Genomic DNA, 26,884 nt, shown 5'->3' with positions numbered 1-26,884 from the left:
TTTGGAGAGGAGCTTCCTCCTTGGGATGGTAAGCTGAACAACCCAATGACCTCTAAGGACCTATTTCTCATGTTTCGTCTGCCTCAGAATTACCTGGGGAAGTTGGTAGATTTTTGGACTCCATCACAGACTACTGATTCAGAATATTTTGGTGTAGAATTTGGGAATCTGCATTCTAATAATCTCCCAAAGTGATTTTGATGCACACTAAAATTTGAGAACCACTCCTCTAGGGAAAAGAGCTCTGGACTGGGGGTGAGGAAACCTGGATTCTGGTCCCAGTGTTTCCGTAACTTTGCTGAGTAACCCTGATCAAGTCACTTACCCTCTCTAGGCCTCAGTTACCTGTCTATAAAATGAGGATGTTGAACTAGATGATCTCTATGTTCTCATCCAACTCTAGATTTTTATGAAATCTATAGTATAGTCCCTATTCTACCCATCTACTGAATGACATTGACTTAATCACTTGACCTCATGAGTTCTCATTTTCCATCCATCTATAAAGTATTCATAACTTCTGTGAAACCATGGAATGCAGAAATGGGAGCCAGCTGTTTCTAGTTCTATGATTAAGCCAGGTATAGATTTTTACTATGACCTAGAACAAGTTAAAATCCTACACTTCCTATCTCAATCACTAGAACTAAAGCAAAGTAAATATCCTTAAAATACTACCAAGTGTAAGAGTTTAGTTCTCATCATTCAAGTGATCCAAATTGCTGAAGTTTATTGTCTTTGAAGTGCACAGTGAGAAGGTAAACATAAAATTATTTTCTCCTAATTTCTTTGCAGCCAAAAGCTCCATACGCCCATTCCATACTGAAGGAACAGGTGTTACTATATGTCCCATGTAACTTAGATAGTCATGGAATCTTCCCTGTATAAACCTTGTAAAATCAAAGAAACAAAAACATAGCAAAAGATAACACAGAAAGAAACAATTTAAAAGTCTTGCCTAAGATAAAAAATTCTAATAACATTTCACAAGGACTAGGCTGTGGAAGAAGAGTTACTGTCATTTATTGGTGAGGAGAATGTAAAGTAAATAAAACTTTTTTAATGGCAATTCGGCAGTATCTATCAAAAGGCCTGTGTTTGTATCTAGCAATCCCACTTCAGGGAATTGATCCTATACATATTTTTAGAACATGTGCCAGTGACATGTATATAAAACTTTTCATTACAACATTATTTGTATTAGCAAGAGAAGGGGAAAAACTAAGTTTCCATCAGAGACAATCTGGTTAAATAAATTATGATACCTTCATGCAATGGAATCCCATGCCACTTTTTAAAAGGAGAATGAGGAAGCTCCCTCTCTCCAAGTTATATTCCATGGAATGATCTCCAACTCATAGCAGGTAAAAAAGAAATAGGTTGCAAAACAGTGTGTACAGAATACTGCTATTTGTGTGAAAAAGCACACTGTTTTGGTGCTTTTATATGTATAAAATCTGATAGGATACAGAATAAAGTCATGACGCTGTGACATTTGTGGCTTGCAGGGAGGGGAACTGGGTGGCTGAGGGACAGGGTAGAAGGGAGACTTTTCACTGTGTACTATTTTGAACCTTGTGAGTGTATTACCTTTCAAAAATACAATGAAAAAAATTTAATATAACAAAAATTCCATATGTGTACTGTGTTTATATACTTATATAAACATATAAAAATAGAGGATCTGGAATGATACACATCAAACACAAAATAGGTATTATGCCTTAGGAGGAAGAGGGGGGAGTTTAGATATATGTGTGTGGTAGACATTTACTTTTACTTTCTATTGCTTGAATTTCAAAATGAGATTTCATAATTACTCAAAACAAGCACATTTAAAAGGTCTTATACCACAGGGCTGGGAACACTGGGCCAGCTTTCTTCGATTCCATCATAAATATGTGAGAGACTCAGCCTTATTAACTTGGTCTTGAGTCACATCATTCCCTTGAGTCTTCCTGATGGATTGAAGTAATCAGAGCTTACTATGCAAGGACTCACAATGAAACAGTAAAATGACCTTCAGTCTTACAATGACCTCTTTGGAGAATACTGAAATTTCCCATATCAGAAGAGCTATCTAGGAGGCAAAGAATATAAAAACAAAAGTGGTGGGGAGCCACAAATATCTCAAAGGTACAACTCACATTTCAAAAATGTGTAGTCTTGGGGACTTCCCTGACAGTCCAGTGGTTAAGACTTTGCCTTCCAATGCAGGTGGTGTGGGTTCGGTCCCTGGGCAGGGAGCTAAGATCCCACATGCCTCGGGGCCAAAAAAAACATAATATAAAAACAGAAGTAATATTGTAACAAATTAAATAAAGACTTTAAAAATGGTCCACATCAAAAAAAATATTTTAAAAAAAGTGTGTAGTCTTTGGGGCTACTGAAACAAAAACTTGTGATTTAGAGTCAGAAGTCCTGTGTTTAAGACCTGGCTATGTTATATAGTAGCTGTGTGACTTCGGATAATCAACTACCCCGATAGTTAATCAACTGTCCTTATCCTGTTACCTATCTCACAAACTTGTTGAAAAAATAAAATTGGACAATATTATGAAATCACATTGTAAACTCTATAGCACTGTGTAAATACTATCATTATTATCTTTCAGTACCCACAGTGGCAGAGAGAATGACAATTGGCAATAGTAGTTTCCCCCACATTGTCATAAAGGATATTTCCCCTTTACTCCCAGAATCACATGGCAACTTTTAAAATACGCAACTTCCAGAAAGTCTCTGGTTCCAAATTTGGCATTATAAATAGTTTCTGTCACTGCATGGGAAAAAGGTAAGAATTAACCTTTCATAATAATACTAGAAAATACTTGGTAATAGGAAAACAAAATAGAGATTTGTTGAGATTTACATCTTACTGAACTCTTAGAAATGGATGAAAATATAACATAAACACTGATTTTTTTCTTAAATTTCAGTTATCTACCTCATATTCTACCATGCCATCTTTGTGTTCTTTACCTGGACCTACTGGAAGTCTATTTTTACACTCCCACAACAGCCAAACCAGAAGGTAAGAATACTGGTTACTTCATAAAGGCTAAAAACAGAGGAAAGTAGAAATGCCAATAAGGCAGGAAGAGGGCAAAAAGAGGAGCAAATAACCTTCCATTACAAAAGAGAGATTCAGGGTGATCTTTAAAAAGGGCTTGTAGTGATAAATGTAAATTAAGAATAAGATAGTCTATTGAAGGAGTTTGTGAAATCACCAGCCATGGATATCTTTAAGACTAGGAAACCACTATCTGTGTTGGTGATAAATTGAGAGAAACAAGAAACCACTTGGATTCTGAGGACTCATCTATTTCAATTCTATGAAACTATGATAATTTAAGACTCAGTGAGACTCTAGGAGACAACTAGAAAAAATTACAATAGTTAAATTGATCATTTTCAAATTGTGTTCCCTTGAATGAAAGTGTTTCATGTAATATTTGGGAGGGTACATACAAAAAAATTCTAATCATATCAGGCATTTATAATATGTGACTACTCTGAAACAGAGTAGTTTCCAAAGTAGGGAAAAAAAACAATGGAAGAAGTTTCAACAGCCTCCAAACATTAGGGAAAGTACTGGTTTTAATCTTCCCATTTATGGGATCAAAATTGTACACATACAAAATAAAATTAAACACAGAGAAAGACAAATATCATGTGATATCTCTCATATGTGGACTCTAATTTTTAAAATGATGCAAATGAACTTATTTACAAAACAGAGACAGACTCACAGATACTGGAAACAAACTTATGGTTACTGAAGGGAAAACATGGTGGAGAGGGATAAATCAGGAGCTTGGGATGAACATACACACACCACTACATATAAGATAACCAACAAGGACCTACTGTATAGCACAGGGAACTCTACTCAATATTCTGTGATAACTTATATGAGAAAAGAAAGAATGAATATATGTATATGTATAACTGAATCACTTTGCTGTACACCTGAAACTAACACAACATTGTAAATCAATTATACTCAAATAAAATGTTTAAAAAACACAAAGGAAGGTAGTAATGCAAGAACTGAGGAACATGAGATATAGGATATATAGAAAATGGCAGAAGTTCTTCCTTATGAGTAATTATTTGAAATATAAATGGATTAAACTATCCAATTAAAAGGCAGATGTTGGCATAATGGATAAACATTATCATCTATCTTTATGCTGTCTACAAATGACTCACTTTAGAGCCAAAGACATAAATAGGTTGAAAGTGAAAGGATGGATAAAGTTATTCCAAGCAAATAGTAATCAAAAGAGAGCAAGGGTAGATATACTAATATCACACGAAGAGGCTTTCAGCCAAAAACTGTTACAAGACAAAAAGAAGAAAAAGACCTACTGAATGATGTCAGAAAGATGGCAGAGTAGGAGATACCAGCCTCTATCCCCGCCCCCCCACAAAAAACAACAGAAGGCTATACAGAAATGAAAATATCCCTGGGGGGGGCTCAAGTGTCTAATTAAGAGCCTGTAGCAACACAGTGGGAAAAAAATGGAGAATAACCACACGGAAAGGATTGCTGGGGAAATCAGCATGGTGGAGACATCTGAAGAGGGCTAAGAACAAAGAAACAGGGCAGAGGCTATCAGTATCAGCCCTGTGGCAGATGCCCATACAGTCCCCACTGGACTGCTCTGTGGAGGATCCTGGCAGCTTTTGCTTCTGAGGATCTTAACAGGTCCCATGACAGCCATGAATTTCTGCAGCTTTAACAGCAGAGGAACCCATAGTGTTTGTTGGTGTGGACCCCAGCAGCCTGCTCTGTAGAGGATACTGTCAGCTTTTGCCACTGAAGTAACCAACAGCCAACATTGCCACAGACTCCCCAGGGAGTGAGACACTGCTGAGATGTCTCTACAAGAAGAAGCTGCTGTTGTGCTGCCTCAGTACCAGGGCTGCCACACCCCCCAACACTGTGCTTGCCCTAGACACCAGACCTATGGTCACTCCATGTGTACCTACCACCTGACCCCAGCACCTGCCACCAGACTCCATGCATGCCCATGCTCCAGAAACTGGCTCCATGGCTACTCCACATACACCAATAACTCAGACACCAGAGCCACTGACACTGTAGGGTATCCCATGCCCCAGACACTGGAGACACTATCACTCCATGAGTACATGCTCTGGACCCTGTATCTACGGCCAATCTGCAAGTGCCCACACCACAGAAACCAGAGCACTGCTGCAGTGGGTGTACCTGCCCTCTAGAACCCAGATCCATTAGCTACTTCACAAGCGCTCAAACATGGGACACCCAAGCCACTACTGTAGCAGGCTTATCCATGCACCACGCATGCCTGCTATCCAGACCATAGCTCCATATCTGCTCTGCAAGTGCATGCACCTTTCACACCATTACCAACACTGCAATGAGGTTGCCTGTGCCCCAGGCACTAACACCAGTCCACCTCCCTAGACCCCTGAGCCACTCCAGTGGCTTCACACATGCCTCCATTCCAGACTCTGTCTCCATGGCTTCTCCATAGGCACCCATGCATCAAACATCATAGACACAACCACAGTAAGTGTGTCCACAAACTGGACCCAGGGTGCAAAGGATCCCCTCAACCACGACTTCCACCATGCTAGAAAAAGGTATCAGGAGGATCCCAGAAGCCTTTACCACTGAAGGCCTCAACAGCCCACACTTCTTCTGCAGACACCCACAGCCTTGGCCACCAATGTCTCCTTTAGTCTTTGCTGATGCTGATGACAGCTGACAGAGCTGCACAGAGACTACACCACTGCACCTTCCCTGGAGTCAGAACTGCTTCATCCCACCCAGCTGGCAGCCTTGTACCCACCAATAGATGAAGGGCTTTCCCCACTGAAACCAGTCCATAAATTCTGGAAGAAGTGATTGCTACATCAAATGTGAACACATCCATGCAATGATACAAGAAACACTCAAGGAAAAATAACACCACCAAAGGAGAACAATATTCTGGTAAGCAACTGCAAAGAAATGGAGATCTATAAAAAAATGAAAATAATTATTTTAAGGAACTTGGCAATTTACAAGAGAACACAGATAGACAACTCAACGAAATCAGGAACAAAACAAGAAGTTAAACAAATAGAGGTAAACCATTTAAAAAAGAACAAAAACAATTCTGGAGCTGAAAGATACAATGAATGAAAGGAAAAATAATATAGAGAGCATCAAAAACAGATTTGATGAAGCAGAAGAAAGAGCCTGAAAACTCAAGGATAGGTAATATGAAATTATCCAGTTAGAAAAACAAAAAGAATGAAAGTGTGAAGACAGTTCATGAGACTTATGAGACACCATCAAGCATAAGAATATATGCGTTATGGGGATAAAAGGAGAAGAGAGAAAGGGGCAGAAACCTTATTTAAATAAATAATGGCTGAAAATTTCCCAAATTTGGGGAGAGATATGGATATCCAGGCACATGAAGCTCAAAAGTCCCCAGTTTCAACCAAAAGAGGGCTTTACCAGGATATACTATAATCAAACTTTCAAATGTCAAAGACATGGAGTTTTGAAAGCAGAAAGAGAGAAAGAGTGGTCAATTACAAGGGAAACTGCATAAGGCCATCAGTGGATTTCTCAGAAGAAACCTTGCAGGCCAGGACAGAGTGGAATGATATATTAAAAATGCTTGTACTGTGAAAAAGCAAGAAAGAGGCATGGACATATATACAATACCAAACGTAAGATAGCTAGTGGGAAGCAGCTGCATAGCACAGGGGGATCAGATTGGTGCTTTGTGACTGCCTGGGGGTGGGATAGGGAGGGTGGGAGGGAGGGAGACACAAGAGGGAAGGGATATGGGAACAGATGTATATGTATAACTGATTCACTTTGTTATAAAGCAGAAACTAATAATAAATAAAAATAAAAATGCTTGTAGAAAAAACTACAAGCATTTTTACAAAGGTTGTCTTACCCAGCAAAGCCATCCTTCAGAAATGAAGGAGTTAGTTTTCCACCAAACAAAACCTGAAGGAGTTCATCCCTAGGAGAACGGCCTTACAAGAAATGTTGAAGATGAAATGAAAAGATGACAATTAGTAATGTGAAAACCTATGAAAGTAAAAAAAAAAAAAAAAAGCACTGGTAATGGTTAATATGTAGAACAATTCAAAATACTGTAATACTGTAATGTTGGTGTGTAAATCACTTTTAACTCTGGTATAAAGATTAAAAAACAATGTATTAAAAATAACTATGAGTAAAATATTTTTACTGGATACACTATAAAGTGATGTAAATTGTGAAATCAAATGCATGAAATGTTGCGGAGGAAGTAATACGATAGTGTTTATGTATGCAGTGGTAGTTAACTCCTTACCAGCTTCAAATAGAATGTTATAAATATAAGATGTTTTATGTAAGCTCCATGGTAACCCCCCAAAAAACCTCTAGCAGATACACAAAAGATAAAGAAAAGGAAATAAAAGTACACTACTACGGAAAATCCAACCACAAAGGCATACACTTAGGAGGAACAAAGGAACTACAAAACAGCCAGAAAACAATTAACAAACTGGTATATTGCATCCTTACCTATCAATTATTACTTCTAATGTTAATTGGTTAAATTCTCCAATCAAAAGACATAGAGTAGCTGAATGGATTTTAAAAAGCAAGACAGTTACATGCCTATAAGAGACTCACTTAAGATTTAAGGATACATATAAGCTTAAAGTGAAGGGATGGAAAAAGATATTCCATGCAAATGGAAACCAAAAGAGATCAAGGATAGCTACAATATATCAGGCAAATAAACTTTAAGTCAACAACCATAAGTGGAGACAAAGTATATCATTATATAATGCTAAAAAGGTAAATTCATCAAGAGGATATGACAGTTGTAAATATATATGCACCTAACATTAAAGCATCTAAATATATCAAGCACATATTGACAACACTGAAGGGAGGAATAGAGTGAATAAAATAAAAGTAGAGGAGAGGAGCTTCAAGATGGCGAAAGAGTAAAACGTGGAGATCACCTTCCTCCCCACAAATACATCAAAATATATATCTACATGTGGAAAAACACCTAAAGAACACCTACTGAATGCTGGCAGAAGACCTCAGACCTCCCAAAAGGCAAGAAACTCCCCATGTACCTGGATAGGGTAAAAGAAAAAAGAAAAAAAGAAAAAAGAATAGGGACGGGACCTGAACCAGTAGGAGGGAGCTGTGAAGGAGGAAATGTTTCCAAACACTAGGAAACCCCTTCACGGGCGGAGACTGTGGGCGGCGGAGGGGGGAAGCTTTGGAGCCACAGAGGAGAGCGCAGCAACAGGGGTGCGGAGGGCAAAGCGGAGAGATTCCCACACAGAGGATTGGTGCCGACCAGCACTCACCAGCCCAAGAGGCTTGTCTGTTCACCCACCGGGACGGGTGGGGGCTGGGAGCTGAGACTCGGACATCACTCGGATTGCAGGTAGAGGACTGGGGTTGGCGGCGTGAACACAGCCTGAAGGGGGCTACTGTGCCATAGCTAGCCCGGAGGGAGTCTGGGAAAAAGTCTGCACCTGCCTAAGAGGCAACAGACTTTTTCTTGCCTTTTTGTTTTGTGGTGCGCGAGGAGAGGGGATTAAGAATGCCCCTTAAAGGAGCTCCAAAGATGGGCGCGAGCCACAGCTATCAGTGCAGACCACAGAGATGGGCATGAGACGCTAAGGCTACTACTGCTGTAGCCACCAAGAAGACTGTGTGCAAGCATGGGTCACTATCCACACCTCCCCTCCCAGGAGCCTGTGCAGCCCGCCACTGCCAGGGTCCCGTGATCCAGGGACAACTTCCCAGGGAGAAAACATGGCATGCCTCAGGCTGGTGCAACGTCACACTGGCCTCTGCTGCCACAGGCTCGCCCCACATACCGTACCCCTCCCTCCACCTGGCCAGAGTGAGCCACAGCCCCTGAATCAGCTGATACTTTAACGCCATCCTGTCTGACCGAAGAACAGATGACCTCAGGCGACCTACATGCAGAGGCAGGGCCAAACCCAAAGCTGAACCCCGGGAGCTGTGCGAACAAAGAAGAGAAAGGGAAATTTCTCTAAGCAGCCTCAGGAGCAGCGGATTAAGTCTCCACAATCAACTTGATGTATCTGTGGAATACCTGAATAGACAACGAATCATCCCACATTGAGGAGGTGGACTTTGGGAGCAACGATATATATATACTTTTTTCCCCTTTCTCTCTTTCTGTGACTGTGTATGTGTATGCTTCTGTGTGTGATTTTGTCTGTATAGCTTTGCTTTTACCATTTGTCCTAGGGTTCTGTCTGTCTGTTTTCTTTTTTTTTTCATTTATTTTAGTATACTTTTTAGCGCTTGTTATCATTAGTGGATTTGTTTTTTGGTTTGGTTGCTCTCTTCCTTTTTTTATTACTTAAAAAAATTTTAATTATTTTTAATTTTAATAACTTTATTTCATTTCATTTCATTTTATCTTTTTCTCTACTTCTTTCTTTTTTTCCCCTTTTATTCTGAGCTGTGTGGTTGACAGGCTCTTGGAGCTCTGGCCAGGAGTCAGGACTGTGCCTCTGAGGTGGGAGTGCCAAGTTCAGGACATTGGTCCACCAGAGACCTCCTAGCTCCATGTAATATCAAACGGTGAAAATCTCCCAGAGATCTCCATATCAATGCCAAGACCCAGCTGCACTCAACGACCAGCAAGCTACAGTTCTGGACACCCTATGCCAAACAACTAGAAAGACATGAACACAACCCCATCCATTAGCAGAGAGGCTGTCTAAAATCGTAATAAAGTCACAGACACCCCAAAACACACCACCAGACGTGGACCTGCCCACAGGAAAGAAAAAATCCAGCCTCATCCACCAGAAGACAGGCACTAGTCCCCTCAACCAGGAAGCCTACACAACCCACTGAACCAACTGTAGCCACTGGGGGAAGACACCAAAAATAATGGGAACTATGAAGCAGCAGCCTGCAAAAAGGAGACCCCAAACACAGTAAGTTAGCAAAATGAGAAGACAGAAAAACACACAGCAGGTGAAGGAGCAAGGTAAAATCCCACCAAAACTAACAAATGAAGAGGAAATAGGCAGTCTACCTGAAAATTCAGAATAATGATAGTAAAGATGATCCAAAATCTTGGAAAAAGAATGGAGAAAATACAAGAAATGTTTAACAAGGACCTAGAAGAACGAAAGAGCAAACAACAATGATGAACAACAAAATAAAAGAAATAAAAAATTCTCTAGAAGGAATCAATAGCAGAATAACTGAGGCAGAAGACGGGATAAGTGATCTGGAAGATAAAATAGTGGAAATAACTACTGCAGAGCAGAATAAAGAAAAAAGAATGAAAAGAATTGAGGACATACTCAGAGACCTCTGGGACAATATTAAACACACCAACATTCAAATTATAGGGTCGCAGAAGAAGAAGAGAAAAAGGGACTGAGAAAATATTTGAAGAAATTATAGTGGAAAACTTCCCAAACATGGGAAAGGAAATAGTTAATCAAGTCCAGGAAGCACAGAGATTCCCATACAGGATAAATCCAAGGATAAACATGCTAAGATACATATTAATCAAACTATCAAAAATTAAATACAAAAAAAATTATTAAAAGCAGCAAGGGAAAATAACACAAAAGGGAATCCCCATAAGGTTAACAGCTGATCCTTCAGCAGAAACTCTGCAAGCCAGAATGGAGTGGCAGGACATATTTAAAGTGATGAAAGGGAAAAAACTACAACCAAGATGACTCTACCCAGCAAGGATCTCATTCAGATTGGATGGAGAAATTAAAACCTTTACAGACAAGCAAAAGCTAGGAGAATTCAACACCACCAAAGCAGCTTTACAACAAATGCTAAAGCAATTTCTCTAGGCGGGAAACACAAGAGAAGAAAAAGACCTACAATAACAAACCCAGAACAATTAAGGAAATGATAATAGGAACATACATATTGATAATTACCTTAAATATAAATGGATTAAATGATCCAACCAAAAGACATAAACTGGCTGAATGGATACAAAAACAAGACTTGTATATATGCCATCTACAAGTGACTCACTTCAGACCGAGGGACACATATGGACTGAAAGTGAGGGAATGGAAAAAGATATTCTACACAAATGGAAATCAGAAGAAAGCTGGAGTAGCAATTCTCATATCAGACAATATAGACTTTAAAACAGACTATTACAAGAGACAAAGAAGGATACTACATAATGATCAAGGGATCAGTCCAAGAAGCAGATATAACAATTGTAAATATTTGTGCACCCAACATAGGAGCACCTCAATACATAAGATGAATACTAACAGCCAATAAACGGGAAATCGACAGTAACACAATCATAGAAGGGGACTTTAACACCCCACTGTCACCAACGGAAAAATCATCAAAAATGAAAATAAATAAGGAAATACAAGCTTTAAATGATACATTAAACAAGTTGGACTTTATATATATATATATATATATATATATATATATATATATATATATATAGGACACTCAATCCAAAAACAACAGAATACACTTTCTTCTCAAGTGCTCATGGAACATTCTCCAGGATAGATCATATCTTGGTTCACACATCAAGCCTTGGTATATTTAAGAAAATTGAAACCTTATAAAGTATGTTTTCTGACCACAACGTTTTGAGACTAGATATCAATTATAGGAAAAAGTTTGTAAAAAATACAAACACATGGAGGCTAAACAATACACTACTTAATAACCAAGAGATCACTGAAGAAATCAAAGAGGAAATCAAAAAACACCTGGAAACTAATGAAAATGGAAACACGACAACCCAAAACCTATGGGATGCAGCAAAAGCTGTTCTAAGAAGGAAGTTTATAGCAACACAATCCTACCTTAAGAAACAAGAAACATCTCAAATAAACAACCTAACCCTACAACTAAAGTAATTAGAGAAAGAAGAACAAAAAACCCTGAAAGTTAGCAGAACAAAAGAAATAAAAAAGGTCAGATGAGAAATAAATGAAAAAGATATGAAGGAAACAAGAGCAAAGGTCAGTAAAACTAAAAGCTAGTTCTTTGAGAATGTAAACAAAATTGATAAACCATTAACGAGACTCATAAAGAAAAAAAGGGAGAAGACTCAAATCACTTGAATTACAAATGAAAAAGGAGAAGTAACTGACACTGCAGAAATACAAAGGATCATGAGAGATCACTACAAGCAACTCTATGCCAATAAATTGGACAACCTGGAATAAATGGACACATTCTTAAAAATGTACAACACTCTGAGACTGAACCAGGAAGAAACAGAAAATAGGAACAGACCAATCACAAGCACTGAAATTGAAGCTGTGGTAAAAAGTTTCCAACAAACAAAAGCCCAGGACCAGAGAGCTTCACAGGCGAATTCTATCAAACATTTAGAGAAGAGCTAACACCTCTCCTTCTCAAACTCTTCCAAAATATAACAGAGGGAGGAACACTCCCAAACGCATTCTATGAAGCCACCATCACCCGGATACCAAAACCAGACAAAGACGTCACAAAGAAAGTAAACTACAGGCCAATATCACTGATGAACCTAGATACAAAAAACCTCAACAAAATACTAGCAAACAGAATCCAACAACACATTAAAAGGATCATACACCATGATCAAGTGGGATTTATCCCAGGAATGCAAGGATTCTTCAATATATGCAAATCAATCAATGAGATACACCATATTAACAAAATGGAGGAGAAAAATCTTATGATCACCTCAGTAGATGCAGAGAAAGCTTTCGACAAAATTCAACACCCATTTATGATAAAAACCCTGCAGAAACTAGTCATAGAGGGAACCTACCTCAGCATAATAAAGCCCAGATAGGACAAATGCACAGCCAACATCGTCCTCAATGGTGAAAAAATGAAACCATTTCCACTAAGATCAGGAACAAGACAAGGTTGCCCACTCTCACCAATATTATTCAACATAGCATTGGAAGTTTTAGCCACAGCAGTCACAGAAGAAAAAGAAATAAATGTAATCCAAATTCGAAAAGAAGTAAAACAGTCACTGTTTGCAGATGCCATTGTACTATACATAGAGAATCCTAAAGATGCTACCAGAAAACTACCAGAGCTAATCAATGAATTTGGTAAAGTAGCAGGATACAAAATTAATGCACAGAAATCTCTGGCATTCCTATACACTAATGATGAAAAATCTGAAACTGAAATTAAGAAAACACTCCCATTTAACATTGGAACTGAAAGAATACAATACCTAGGAATAAACCTATCTAAGTAGACAAAAGACCTGTATGAAGAAAACTATAAGACACTGATGAAAGAAATTAAAGATGATACACATAGATGGAGAGATATACCATGTACTTTGATTGGAAGAATTAACATTGTGAAAATGACTATACTACCCAAAGCAATCTACAGATTCAATGCAATCCCTATCAAACTACCACTGGCATTTTTCTCAGAACTAGAGCAAACAATTTCACAATTTGTATGGAAACATAAAAGACCCTGAATCGCAAAAGCAATGTTGAGAAACAAAAATGGAGCTGGAGGAATCAGACTCCTTGATGTCAGACTATACTACAAAGCTACAGTAATCAAGACAGTATGGTACTGGCACAAAAACAGAAATATAGATCAATGGAACAGGATAGAAAGGCCAGAGATAAACCCATGCACATATGGTCACCTTAACTTTGATACAGGAGGCAAGAATATACAGTGGAGAAAAGACAGCCTCTTCATTAAGTCGTGCTGGGAAAACTGGGAATCTACATGTAAAAGAATGAAATCAGAACACTCGCTAACATCGTACACAATAATAAACTCAAAATGTATTAAAGACCTAAATGTAAGGCCAGACACTATCAAACTCTTAGAGGGAAACATAGGCCGAACACTCTATGACATAAATCACAGCAAGATCCTTTTTGACCCACCTTCCAGAGAAATGGAAATAAAAACAAAAATAAACAAGTGGGACCTAATGAAACTTAAAAACTTTTGCACAGCAAAGGAAACCATGAACTAGATGAAAAGACAACCCTCAGAATGGGAGAAAATATTTGCAAATGAAGCAACTGACAGAGGATTAATCTCCAAAATTTACAAGCACCTCATGCAGCTCAATATCAGAAAAACAAACAACCCTATCCAAAAATGGGCAGAAGACCTAAATAGACATTTCTCCAAAGGAGATATGCTGATTGCCACAAAAACATGCAAGGATCTTCAACATCATTAAGCATTAGAGAAATGCAAATCAAAACTGCAATGAGATATCATCTCACACTGGTCAGTATGTCCATCATCAAAAATTCTACAGGCAATAAATGCTGGAGAGGGTGTGGAGAAATGGGAACCCTCTTGCACTGTTGGTGGGAATGTAAATTGATACAGCCACTATGGAGAAGCGTATGGAGTTTCCTTAAAAAACTAAAAATAGAACTACCATACCACCCAGCAATCCCACTACTGGACAAATACCCTGAGAAAACCATAATTCAAAAAGAGTCATGGAACAAAATATTCCTTGCAGCTCTCTTTACAGTAGCCAGGACATGGAAGCAACCTAAGTGTCCATTGACAGATGAATGGATAAAGAAGATGTAGCACATATATACTATGGAATGTTACTCAGCCATAAAGAGAAATGAAATTGAGTTATTTGTAGTGAGGTGGATTGACCTAGAGTGTGTCATACAGAGTGAAGTAAGTCAGAATGAGGAAAACAAATACCATATGCTAACACATATATATATAAAATCTAAAAAAAAATGGTCATGAAGAACCTAGGGGCAAGGCGGGAATGAAGACGCAGACCTACTAGACATTGGACTTGAGGACACGGGGAGGGGGAAGTGTAAGCTGTGACAAAGTGAGAGTGTGGCATGGACATATATACAGTACCAAATGTAAAATAGATAGCTGTTGGGAAGCAGCCGCATAGCACAGTGAGATTGGCTCAGTGCTTTGTGACCACCTAGAGGGGTGAGGTAGGGAGGGTGAGAGGGAGGGAAACACAAGAGGGAAGAGATGTGGGGATATATATATATGTATAGCTGATTCACTTTGTTATAAAGCAGAGACTAACACACCATTCTAAATCAATGAAACCCCAATAAAGACGTTAAGTATATATATATAAATAAATTAATAAATTAAATTAAATAATAATTGAGGACTTCAATATCCCAATTTTATGAATGGATAGATCATCTAGACTGAAAAGTAATAACGAAAAAGTAAATATGAATAATTCAATAGACCAAATGTACCCAACAGATATACACAGAACATTCTACACAACAGCAGTAGAATACCTATTCTTTTCAAGCACATACGGAACTTTCTTCAGGATAGAGCATATGTTAGGCCAACAAGTCTTACAATTTAAGAAAATTGAATTATATCGATGATATTTTCTAATATAATTGTGTGAAACTAGAAATCAATAACGGAAACTGGAAAACTCACACATATGTGGAAATTAAACAAAACTCTCCTGGACAACATCTGGGTCATGAAGAAATCAATAGAGAAATCAAAATCAAGAGAGAAATCAAAAAATATGTTGACAAAAATGAAAATGGAGTTACAATATACCCAAACTTATGTGATGCAGCAAAAAGAGTTCTAAGAGGGAAGTTTATAACAATTAATGCCTACATTGAGAAAAAAGAAACATCTCAAATAAACAACCTATGTTTTCATCTCAAAGAACTAGAAAAAGAAGAAACCAAGCCCAAAATTAATAGAAGGAAGGAAATAACAAATATCAGAGCAGAAATAATTGAAATAAAAACTACAAGAACAATAGAAAAACAAAAGAAAAAACCAAACAAAGATCTGGTTTTTTGCAAAGGTAAAAAAAAATGACAGACCTTTAGCTACGCTTACTAGAAGCAGAGAAGAGAGAAGACTCAAATAAATAAACTTTAAAAAGAGATGTTATGAGTGATGCCACAGAAATACAAAGGATCATAAGAACAATTAATAAACAATTAATAAACAATTAATATGAACAATTAATAAATCGGATAACCTAGAAGAAGTGGATATTCCTAGAAATATACAACCTTCCAAGACTGAAACATGAAGAAATAAAAAATCTGAACAAATCAATAACAAGTAAGGATTTTGAATCAGTAATAATAAAAAAAAAATCTCCAAACAAATAAAAGTCCAGGGCCAGATCGATTCATTTGTGAATTCTGTCAAACATTTAAAGAAGGATTTATACCAAACCTTCTCACATTCTCCCAAAATATTTAGTATCCTTCAAAACATTTACAAAGACAGCATTACCAGGATACCAAAGTCAGACAAGGACACTACAAGGAAAGAAATCAGGCCAATATCCCCAAAGAACATAGATATAAAATCCTTAACAAAATACTATCAAACCAAATCCAACAGCATAATAAAAGGATCATTCACCACAGCCAAGTGAGATTTATACCTGGAATGCAAGGATGGTTTGACATACGTAAATCAATAAATGTGATACACCATTTTTTTTTTTTTTTTTTTTTTTTTTTACGGTACACGGACCTCTCACTGTTGTGGCTTCTCCCGTTGTGGAGCACAGGCTCTGGATGCGCAGGCTCAGTGGCCATGGCTCACAGGCCCAGCCGCTCCGTGGCATGTGGGATCTTCCTGGACTCGGGCACGAACCCGTGTCCCCTGCATCGGCAGGCAGACTCTTAACCACTGCGCCACCAGGGAAGCCCCACCATATTTTTTAAATTAATGATTTAAAAAATCATATAATCATCTCAAGAGATACAGAAAACAAATATATGACAAATTCCAACATTCTTTCATGATAAAAATTCCCAACAAATTAAGTATAGACCAAATGTACCTCAACATAATAAAGACCATATATGAGAAGCCCGTAGTGAATATCATACTCAATGGTGAAAATTTGACAGATTTTCCTCCAATATCAGGAAAAAGACAAGGATGCCCACTCTCACAACTTCCATTCAACATTGTACTGGAAGTCCTAGCTAGAGCAATTAGGCAAGAAAAGGAAATAAAAGGCATAAAAATCAGAAAGGAAGAAGTTAACTTTTCTATTCACAGATGACATAATGTTATATATAGAAAATCCTAAAGACTCCACCAAAACCAATTTAGAATAAATGAATTCTGTAAAGTTGTAGGATTAAAAAAAAACAGTTATGTTTATATACCCTAAAAACAAGCTATCCAATAAAGAAATTAAGAAAGCAATCCCATTTATAATAGCATAAACAAAGAATAAAATACAGAAGAATAAATTTAACGAAAGAGGTGAAAGATGTGTACAAGTAAAGCTATAAAACAATGATGAAAGAAATTGAAAACACAAATAAATCCAGATCATGCTTATGGATTGGAAGAATTAATATTGTTAAAATGTCCATACTATCCAAAGCCATCTACAGATTCAATGCAACCCCTATCAAGATTCCAATGGCATTTTTTACTGAAATAGAATAAACAATCCTGAATTTCATTTGTAACCACAGAAGATCCCAAATAGTTAAGGCAATCGAGCAAGAAAAAGAAAGCAGGAAGCATCACACTCCCTGATTTCAAATTATACTATAAAGCTATAGTAATCTAAACTGTATGATACTGGTATAAAAACAGACACATAGACCAATGGAACAGAATTAAGAGCCCAGAAATAAACTCATGTATATGGAGTCAACTAACTGTCAACAAAGTTGCCATGAATACACAATGAGAAAATGATAATATCTTTCAATAAACATTGCTGGAAAAACTGCATATCCACATGCAAAAGAATAAAATTGGACCTTTATCTCAGACCATTCACAAAAATTAATTTAAAATGGATTAATGATTTAAATATAAGACTTGAAAACATACAAATCCTAGAAGAGAAAAGAGGAAAACTCCTTTACAGTGGTCTTGCCATGATTTTTTGGATTTGAAACCAAAACATATACAAACAAAAGCAAAAACAAACAAGTGGGATTATATCAAACTAAAATGTTTCTGCACATGAGGAAACAATCAGCACAATAATAAGGCAACCTATGGAATAGGAGAAAATATTTGATTACCATATATCTGAAAACGGGTTATTATCTAAAATATATGTGGAACTCTTACAACTCAATAACAAAAAGCCAAATATACCCATTTAAAAATGGGCAAAGGACCTGAATAGATATTTTTCAAAAGAAGTCATACACATGGCCAACAAGTATATTAAAAGGTGCTCAACCTGACTAATCGTCAGGGAAATGCAAACCAAACCTACATGAGGTGTCACCTCACAGCTGGCAGATGGCTATCATGAAAAAGTCAAAACGTAACAAGTGTTGGTGAGGATGTGGAGAAAGGGAACCTTCGTACACTGTTTGTGGGAATGTAAATTGGTATAGCCATTATGGAAAACAGTACAGTGGTTCCTCAAAAATTAGTAATAGAACTACAGTATCATCCAGCAATCCCACTTCTGGGTACATATCCAAAGGAAACGAAATCTGTATCTCAAAGAGATACCTGCATTCCTATATTCACTGCAGCATTCACAGTCATAAATATATGGAGATAACCTATTTGTTCACAAACAGATGGATAAAGAAATATGGTATATGCATATAATAGAATATTATTCAGCTTTTAAAAATAAAGAAATCCTGCCATTTGTAACACCATGATGTACCTGGAGGACATTATGCTAAGTGAAATAAACCAGACACAGAAAGATAAATACTGCATGATCTCACTTATATATGGAATGTTTAAAAAAAGTCAGACTCATCGTAACAGCAGAATTGTGTAACAGTTATAAACATATATGTACCTAACAAGAGAGCTCCAAAATATAGGGGGGAAAATGACAGAACTGAAGGAAAAAATATACAGCTCTACAATAATAATTGGAGATTTCAATACCATATTTTCAATAATGGATAGAACACCTAGAGAGAATATCAATAAGGAAAGTCAGGATTTAACAACACTAAAAACCAATTAGATGTAACACACATGTATGGAGCACTCCACCTCAAAATAGAAGAATACACATTCTTCTCATATGCACATGGAACATTCTCCAGTATAGACCATATGGTTGGTGACAAAAGGAGTCTTAATAAATTTAAAAGGTTGAAACCACACAAAGAATCTTCTCTGACTTCAATGGAATGAAACTAGAAATCAATAACCAAAGGGAAATTATAAATTCACGAATGTGTGAAATTGAACAACTCTTAAAGAACTAATGAATTAAATAAGAATCCACAAAGGAAATTAGAAAATACTGTGAATGAATGAAATAGAAAAATAGCATTCCAAATATGGGATGCAAGAAAACAGTGCTCGGGGGAAATTTATAGCTATAAACACCTACAGTATAAAAAGGAGTAATATATTAATTCAGTATTCTTTACACCTTAAAGAAACAGAAAATCAAGAGCAATCTGACCCCAAAGATAGCAGAGGTAAATAATAAGGATTAGAGCAGAGGTAAACTAAATAAGGAATAGAAGACAATAGGGATAATTAAGAAAACAAAAGTGAGGCTTTGAAAAGATCTACAAAATTGACAAACATATAGCTACACTGACCAACAGAGAGAGAGAGGGAGACAGAGAGGACACAAATTACTAATATCAGAAATTAAAGTAGGACATTACTATAGACCTTACAGAAACAGAAAGGATTACAAGAAAATACCATGAATAATTGTGTGCCAACAAATTAGATAACCGAGATGAAATGGGTAAATTCCTAGAAACACGCTAACTAGTAAAACTGAATCAAGAAGAAATTTTAAAAATTGAATATACCTATAGTAAGTAATAAGATTGTATTAATCCAAAACCTATCAAGAAATAAAAGCCCAGGACCAGATAGTTTCACAAGTAAATTCTATCAAACATTTAAAAAAGAATTAGCACCAATCTTTCTCAAATTATTCCAAAAAAAAAAAGAGAAGAAGACAGAGAAACACTTTTTCTACTCAGTGCATGTAGGCAAGAAAAATAAGTAAATAAAAGGCATCCAAATTGGACAGGAAGACATAAAATTATCTCTGTTCACAGATAACATGATCTTACTTATATCCAACCCTAAAGGTTCCACCAAAAATCCTGTTAGAACTAATAAATTATTTCAGCAAAATTGCAGGATGCCAAATTAACACATCTACAGACAGTAATCAGTTGCATTTCTATACACTAGGAATGAGCAATCAGAAAAATTAAGAAAACAGCTATCTTTACAAAGCATGGAAAAGAATGAAATACTTAGGAATAAACTTAACCAAGGAGGTGAAAATCTTGTGTACTGAAAACTTAAAATATGTTGCTGAATGAAGTTAGATACAAATAAATGGAAAGACATCCCGTGTTCATTAATTGGAAGAGTTAATATTGTTAGGGATATCATTATTACCCCAATTAGTCTACAGATTTAGTGCAATCTCTATCAAAATCCCAATGACACTTTTTGCGTAAATAGAAAATTCCATCCTAAAATTCATATGGAATCTCAAGAGACTCCAAATAGCCAAAACAATCTTGAAAAAGAACAAAGTTGGAGGTCTCACATTTCCTCATTTCTAAACTTACTACAAAGCTACAGTAATCAAAACAGTGTGGTACAGACATAGAGACTAATTGAATAGAATAAAGAGGCCAAAATAAACCCTCACATATATGGTCAGATGATTTTTGAAAAGTGTACCAAGACCATTCAATGGGAAAGGAGGGTCTTTTCAACAAATGGTGTTGGGAAAACTAGATACACACATGCAAAATAATGAAGTTGGACCCTTACCTTATACCATGTACAAAAATCAACTCAAATGGATTAAAGACCCAAACGTAAACCTATAGTTTTTTTTGTTTGTTTGTTTTGTTTTGTTTTGTTTTGTTTTGCAGTATGCAGGCCTCTCACTGTTGTGGCTCAGCGACCTAGCTGCTCTGCGGCATGTGGGATCTTCCCAGACCGGGGCACGAACCCGTGTCCCCTGCATCGGCAGGCAGACTCTCAACCACTGTGCCGCCAGGGAAGCCCAATTATCTTTTTTTTTTCTTTTTTGCTGTATGCAGCCTCTCACTGTTGTAGCCTCTCCCATTGTGGAGCACAGGCTCTGGACGCGCAGGCTCAGTGGCCATGGTTCACGGGCCCAGCCGCTCCACGGCATGTGGGATCCTCCCGAACCGGGGCATGAACCCGTGTCCCCTGCATCGGCAGGCGGACTCCCAACCACTGCACCACCAGGGAAGCCCTCTAAACCTATAGTTTTTAAAACTAGAAAACACTTAGAAGAAAAACTAGGGAATACATTTTATGACATTGATTTGGCAATAATTTCTTGGATATGACACCAAAAACAGAGTAAACTAAAGTAAAAATAAATTGGATGACATGAATATATTTAAAGTTCTAGGCATCAAAACACAACAGACTGACTGAAAAGGCAACCTATGGAATGGGAAAAAATTTTTACAAATCATATATCTGATAAGGGGTTAATATCCAGAATATAAAAGAACTCTTACAACTATACAACAACAGAAAAAAAAAACAATTTGATTTCTAAATGGGCAAAGGACTTGAGTAGACATTTTTCCAAATGACCAACAAACACATGAGAAGATGCTCAACATTAAACATTAGGGAAATGCATATCAAAACCACAATTAAATACCACTTCACATCCATTAGGAGGGATACTATTTTTTTTAAAAAAAGCAGAAAATTGCAAGTGTTGGCGAGAATGTGGAGAAACTGGAACACTCGTGAGATGTTGATGGGAGCATAAAATGGTGCAGCAACTATGGAAAATAGTATGGTATCTCCTCAAATAATTAAAAATAGAGCTACCATATGATCCAGTAATTCCACTTCTTGTTATGTACCCAAAAGAATTGAAAGCAGGGTCTCAAGGCAGTATTTGTTCACAGCAGCATTATTCACAATAGCCAAAAAGTGGATGCAAGCCAACTGTCCACTGACAGATGAATGGATAAACAAAATGTAATATATACAAACAATGGAATATTATTCAGCCTTCAAAAGGAAGGATACTGACACATGCCACCACGTGGATGAACTTAGAGGACTTTATGATAAGTGAAATAAGCCAGTCACAAAAAGGCAAATACTGTATGATTCTACTTACATAAGGTACTTAGAGTGATCAAATTAACAGAGACAGAAAGTAAAATGGTGTCTGCCTGGAGCTGGAGGGAACAGGTATAGGGAGTTGTTTAATGAGTATAGAATATCAGTTAGGAAAGATGAAAAAAGGATTTAGGATGGATGGTGGTGATGGTTGCACAACAATGTGAATGTACTTAATGCCACTGAGCTATACACTTAAAAATAGTTTAAATGGCTGAACTATATGTTGTGTATATTTTATCACAATAAAAAAATGGATCAAACACCAAAATGTAAAACTTAAACCTCTTAAACTCTTAAAAGAAAATCTAGGGGTAAATCTTAATGACCCTGAATTTGGTAATGGATTATTAGATAAGACATTAAAAACAAGAAACAAAAGAAAAACATATAAATCAGACTTTATCAAAATTTAAAACTTCTGTGCATCAAACAACACTATCAAAAAATTGAGAAGACCACTCAAAGAAGGGGGAAAATATTTGCAAATTATATATCTGATAAGTGTCAAGTATCCAGAATACATAAAAGATTCTTACAATTCAACAATAAAATGACAAACAGCCAAATTTAAAATGGGCAAATAATTTTATTTTGTATCTATATGAGATGATGGATCTTCACTAAACTTATTGTGGTAATCATTTCCTTATGTATATAATTCAAATCATTATGCTGTACACCTTAAAATTATACTGTGCTGTATGTCAATTATACTTCAATAAAACTGGAAGAAAAAAATATTAGGTGAAAAAGTAGTATGGAAAATTAAAGGAATGATTGTATATACAAATGAAAGGAAAGACTGTACACCAAAATAGTACTGGCTCTTTATGAATAAGATTAGAAAGGGCTTCCCTGGTGGTGCAGTGGTTGAGAGTCCGCCTGCCGATGCAGGGGACACGGGTTCATGCCCCAGTCTGGGAGGATCCCACATGCCACGGAGTGGCTGGGCCCGTGAGCTGTGGCCACTGGGCCTGTGCATTCGGAGCCTGTGCTCCGCGGAGGGAGAGGACAGAGCAGTGAGAGGCCCACATACCGCAAAAAAAAAAAAAATTAGAAGGATTTTTTTCTTAATGTTTTTCTGCAATGTCCATATATCCTACAATGGACTTGCATTACTTTTATAAAAATAAAACAATAACTTGTATACTGATACAATGAAAAATAAAATTAAAATTTACATTTAGCCATGTGATCCACGTTGAGGTAATTTTTTAAATTGGGGTATAGCTGTTTTACAATGTTGTGTTAGTTTCTACTGTACAGAAAAGTGGAGTTCCCTCTGCTATACAGCAGGTTCTCATTAGTTATCTATTTTACACACATTAGTGTATATATGTCAATCCCAATTCATCCCACACACCCTTTCCCCCCTTGGTGTCCACACATTTGTTCACTACATCTGTGTCTCTATTTCTGCCTTGCAAACCAGTTCATCTATACTATGTTTCTAGATTCCACAGGTATACATTAATATACGATATTTGTTTACTCTTTCTGACTTATTTCACTCTGTATGACAGTCTCTAGGTCCATCCACATCTCTACAAATGACCCAATTTCGTTCCTCTTTATGGCTGAGTAATATTCCATTGTATATATGTACCACTTCTTCTTTACCCATTTCTCTGTCGATGGGCATTTAGGTTGCTTCCATGACTGGCTATTGTAAATAGTGCTGCAATGAACACTGGGGTGCATGTGTCTTTTTGAATTATGGTTTTATCTGGGTTTAAGCCCAGGAGTGGGATTGCTGGGTTATATGGTAGCTCTATTTTTAGTTTTTAAAGGAACCTCCATACCGTTCTCCATAGTGGTATCAATTTACATTCCCACCAACAGTGTAAGAGGGTTCCCTTTTCTCCACAGCCTCTGCAGCATTCAGTGTTTATAAATTTTCTGATGATGCCCATTCTAAATGGTGTGAGGTGATGCCTCATTGTAGTTTTGATTTGCATTTCTCTAATAATTAGTGAGGTTGAGTAGCTTTTCATGTGCCTCTTGGCCATCTGTATGTCTTCTTTGGATAAATGTCTATTTAGGTCTTCCACCCATTTTTGATTGGGTTGTTTATTTTTTTGCTATTCAGCTGCATGAGCTGTTTATATATTTAGGAGATTAAACCTTTGTCCAATATTCGTTTGCAATATTTTCTATCATTCTGAGGGTTGTCTTTTCATCTTCCTTGTGGTTTCCTTTGGTGTGCAAAAGCTTTTAATAAGTCTCATTAGGTCCCATTTTTTAATTTTTGTTTTTATTTCCATTACTCTAGGAGGTGGGTCAAAAAAGATCTTGCTGTGATTATGTTAAAGAGTGTTCTGCCTATGTTTTCCTCCAGGAGTTTTATAGTGTCCAGTCATACATTTAGGTCTTTCATCCGTTTTGAGTTTATTTTTGTGTATGGTGTTAAGGTGTGTTATAATTTCATTCCTTTACATGTAGCTGTCCAGTTTTCCCAGCACCACTTATTGAAGAGGCTGTCTTTTCTACATTGTATATTCTTACTTTCTTTATCAAAGATAAGGTGACCATATGTGCATGGGTTTATCTCTGGGCTTTCTATCCTGTTCCATTGATCTATATTTCAGCAGTGCCATTCTGTCTTCATTACTGTAGCTTTGTAGTATAGTCTGAAGTCACGGAGCCTGATTCCTCCAGTTCCGTTTTTTTTTTTTTTGTCTCAAGATTGCTTTGGTTATTTGGGGTCTTTTGTATCTCCATACAAATCTTAAGATTTTTTTGTTCTATTTCTGTGGAAAATTCCATTGGTAATTTGATAGGGATTGCATTGAATCTGTAGATTGCTTTGGGCAGTTTAGCTATTTTTGCAATATTGATTCTTCCAATTCAAGAATATGGTATGTCTCTCCAACTGTTGGTATCATCTTTGATTTCTTTCATCAGTGTCTTATAGTTTTCTGCATACAGGTCTTTTACCTCCTTAGGCAGGTTTATTCCGAGGTATTTTATTCTTTTTGTTGCAATGGTGAATGAGATTGTTTCCTAAATTTCTCTTTCTCATCTTCCATTGTTAGTGTATAGGAATGCAGGAGATTTCTGTGCATTAATTTTATATCCTGCAACTTTACTAAATTCATTGATTAGCTCTAGTAGTTTTCTGGTGGCATCTTTTGGATTTTCTATGTATAGTATCATATCATCTGCAAACAGTGACAGTTTTACTTCTTCTTTTCTAACTTGTATTCTTTTTATTTCTTTTTCTTCTCTGATTTCCATGGCTAGGACTTCCAAAACTATGTTGAATAATATTGGTGAGAGTGGATATCTTTGTCTTGTTCCTGATTTTATAGGAAATGCTTTCAGTTTTTCACCATTGAGAATGGTGTTTGCTCTGGTCTGTTGTATATGGCTTTTATTATGTTGAGGTAGGCTCCCTCTATGCAAACTTTCTCAAGAGTTTTTATCATAAATGGGTGTTGAATTTTGTCAAAAGCTTTTTCTGCATCTATTGAGATGATCATACGGTTTTTGTTCTTCAATTTGTTAATATGGTGTACCACATTGACTGATTTGCATATATTAAAGAATGCATATATCCTTGCATCCCTGGGATAAATCTCACTTGATCATGGTGTGTGATCCTTTTGATGTGTTATTGGGCTCTGTTGTTAGTATTTTGTTGAGGATTTTTGCATCTATATTCATCAGGGATATTGGTCTGTAATTTTCTCTTTTTTGTAATATCTTTGTCTGGTTTTGGAATCAGGGTGATGGTGGACTCATAGAATGAGTTTGGGAGTTTTCCATCCTCTGCAATTTTTTGAAAGAGTTTCAGAGGATGGGTATTAGCTCTTCTCTAAATGTTTGATAGTATTTACCTGGGAAGCTGTCTGGTCCTGTACTTCAGTTTGTTGGAAGACCTTTAATCATAGTTTCAATTGCTTTACTTGTGATTGGTCTGTTCATATTTTCTATTTCTTCTTGGTTCAGTCTTGGAAGGTAATACTTTTCTAATAATTTGTCAATTTCTTCCAGGTTGTCCATTTCATTGGCATATAGTTGCTTGTAGTAGTCTCTTATGATGTTTTGCATTTCTGCGGTGTCTGTTGTAACTTCTTCTTTTTCATTTCTAATTTTTTTGATTTGTGTCCTCTCCCTCTTTTTCTTGATGCATCTGGTTAAAGGTTTATCAATTTTGTTTATCTTCTCAAACAACCAGCTTTTAGTTTTTATTAATCTTTGCTATTGTTTTGTTTCTATTTCATTTATTTCTGCTCTAATCTTTCTGATTTCTTTCCTTCTACTAACTTTTGCTTTTTTTCCTTTTTTTTTTTTTTTTGCTCTTACTCTAGTTCCTTTAAGTGTAAGGTTAGATTGTTTATTTGAGATTTTTCTTGTTTCTTGAGGTAAGATTGTCTTCCAATAAATTTTCCTCTGAGAACTGCTTTGGCTGCATCCCATAGGTTTAGGGTCATCGTGTTTTCATTGTCATTTGTCTCTAGGTATTTTTTGATTTCCTCTCTGATTTCTTCAGTGATCTCTTGGTTATTTATTAGCGTATTGTTTAGCCTCCATGTGTTGGTGTTTTTTGCAGTTCCTTTCCTGTAATTGATTTCTAATTTCATAGCGTTGTGGTCACAGAAGATACTTGGTACAATTTCAATATTCTTAACTTTACCAGGGCTTGATTTGTGACCCAAGATATGAGGTATCCTGCAGAATGTTCAATGA

At 36.7% G+C, this 26,884-nt stretch overlaps 1 protein-coding gene across 1 annotated transcript in view; it reads left to right on the top strand.

Annotated features, from left to right (window-relative positions):
* ZDHHC15 (zDHHC palmitoyltransferase 15) overlaps positions 1 to 26,884 on the top strand; it is a 122,575-nt gene that overhangs the window by 24,475 nt on the left and 71,216 nt on the right. Inside the window, exon 3 of the mRNA XM_082609102.1 lies at positions 2,940 to 3,034. Coding sequence (XP_082465228.1) covers positions 2,940 to 3,034 — 95 coding nt within the window. The remainder of the gene's footprint in view (positions 1 to 2,939; positions 3,035 to 26,884) is intronic.

Source organism: Mesoplodon mirus, assembly GCF_964341445.2.
Source record: "Mesoplodon mirus genome assembly, chromosome: X".
NCBI classification, from domain to species: Eukaryota; Metazoa; Chordata; class Mammalia; order Artiodactyla; family Ziphiidae; genus Mesoplodon; species Mesoplodon mirus.
The sequence above is the reverse complement of the archived record's forward strand: the minus strand, read 5'-3'. Positions and strand labels throughout refer to the sequence as shown.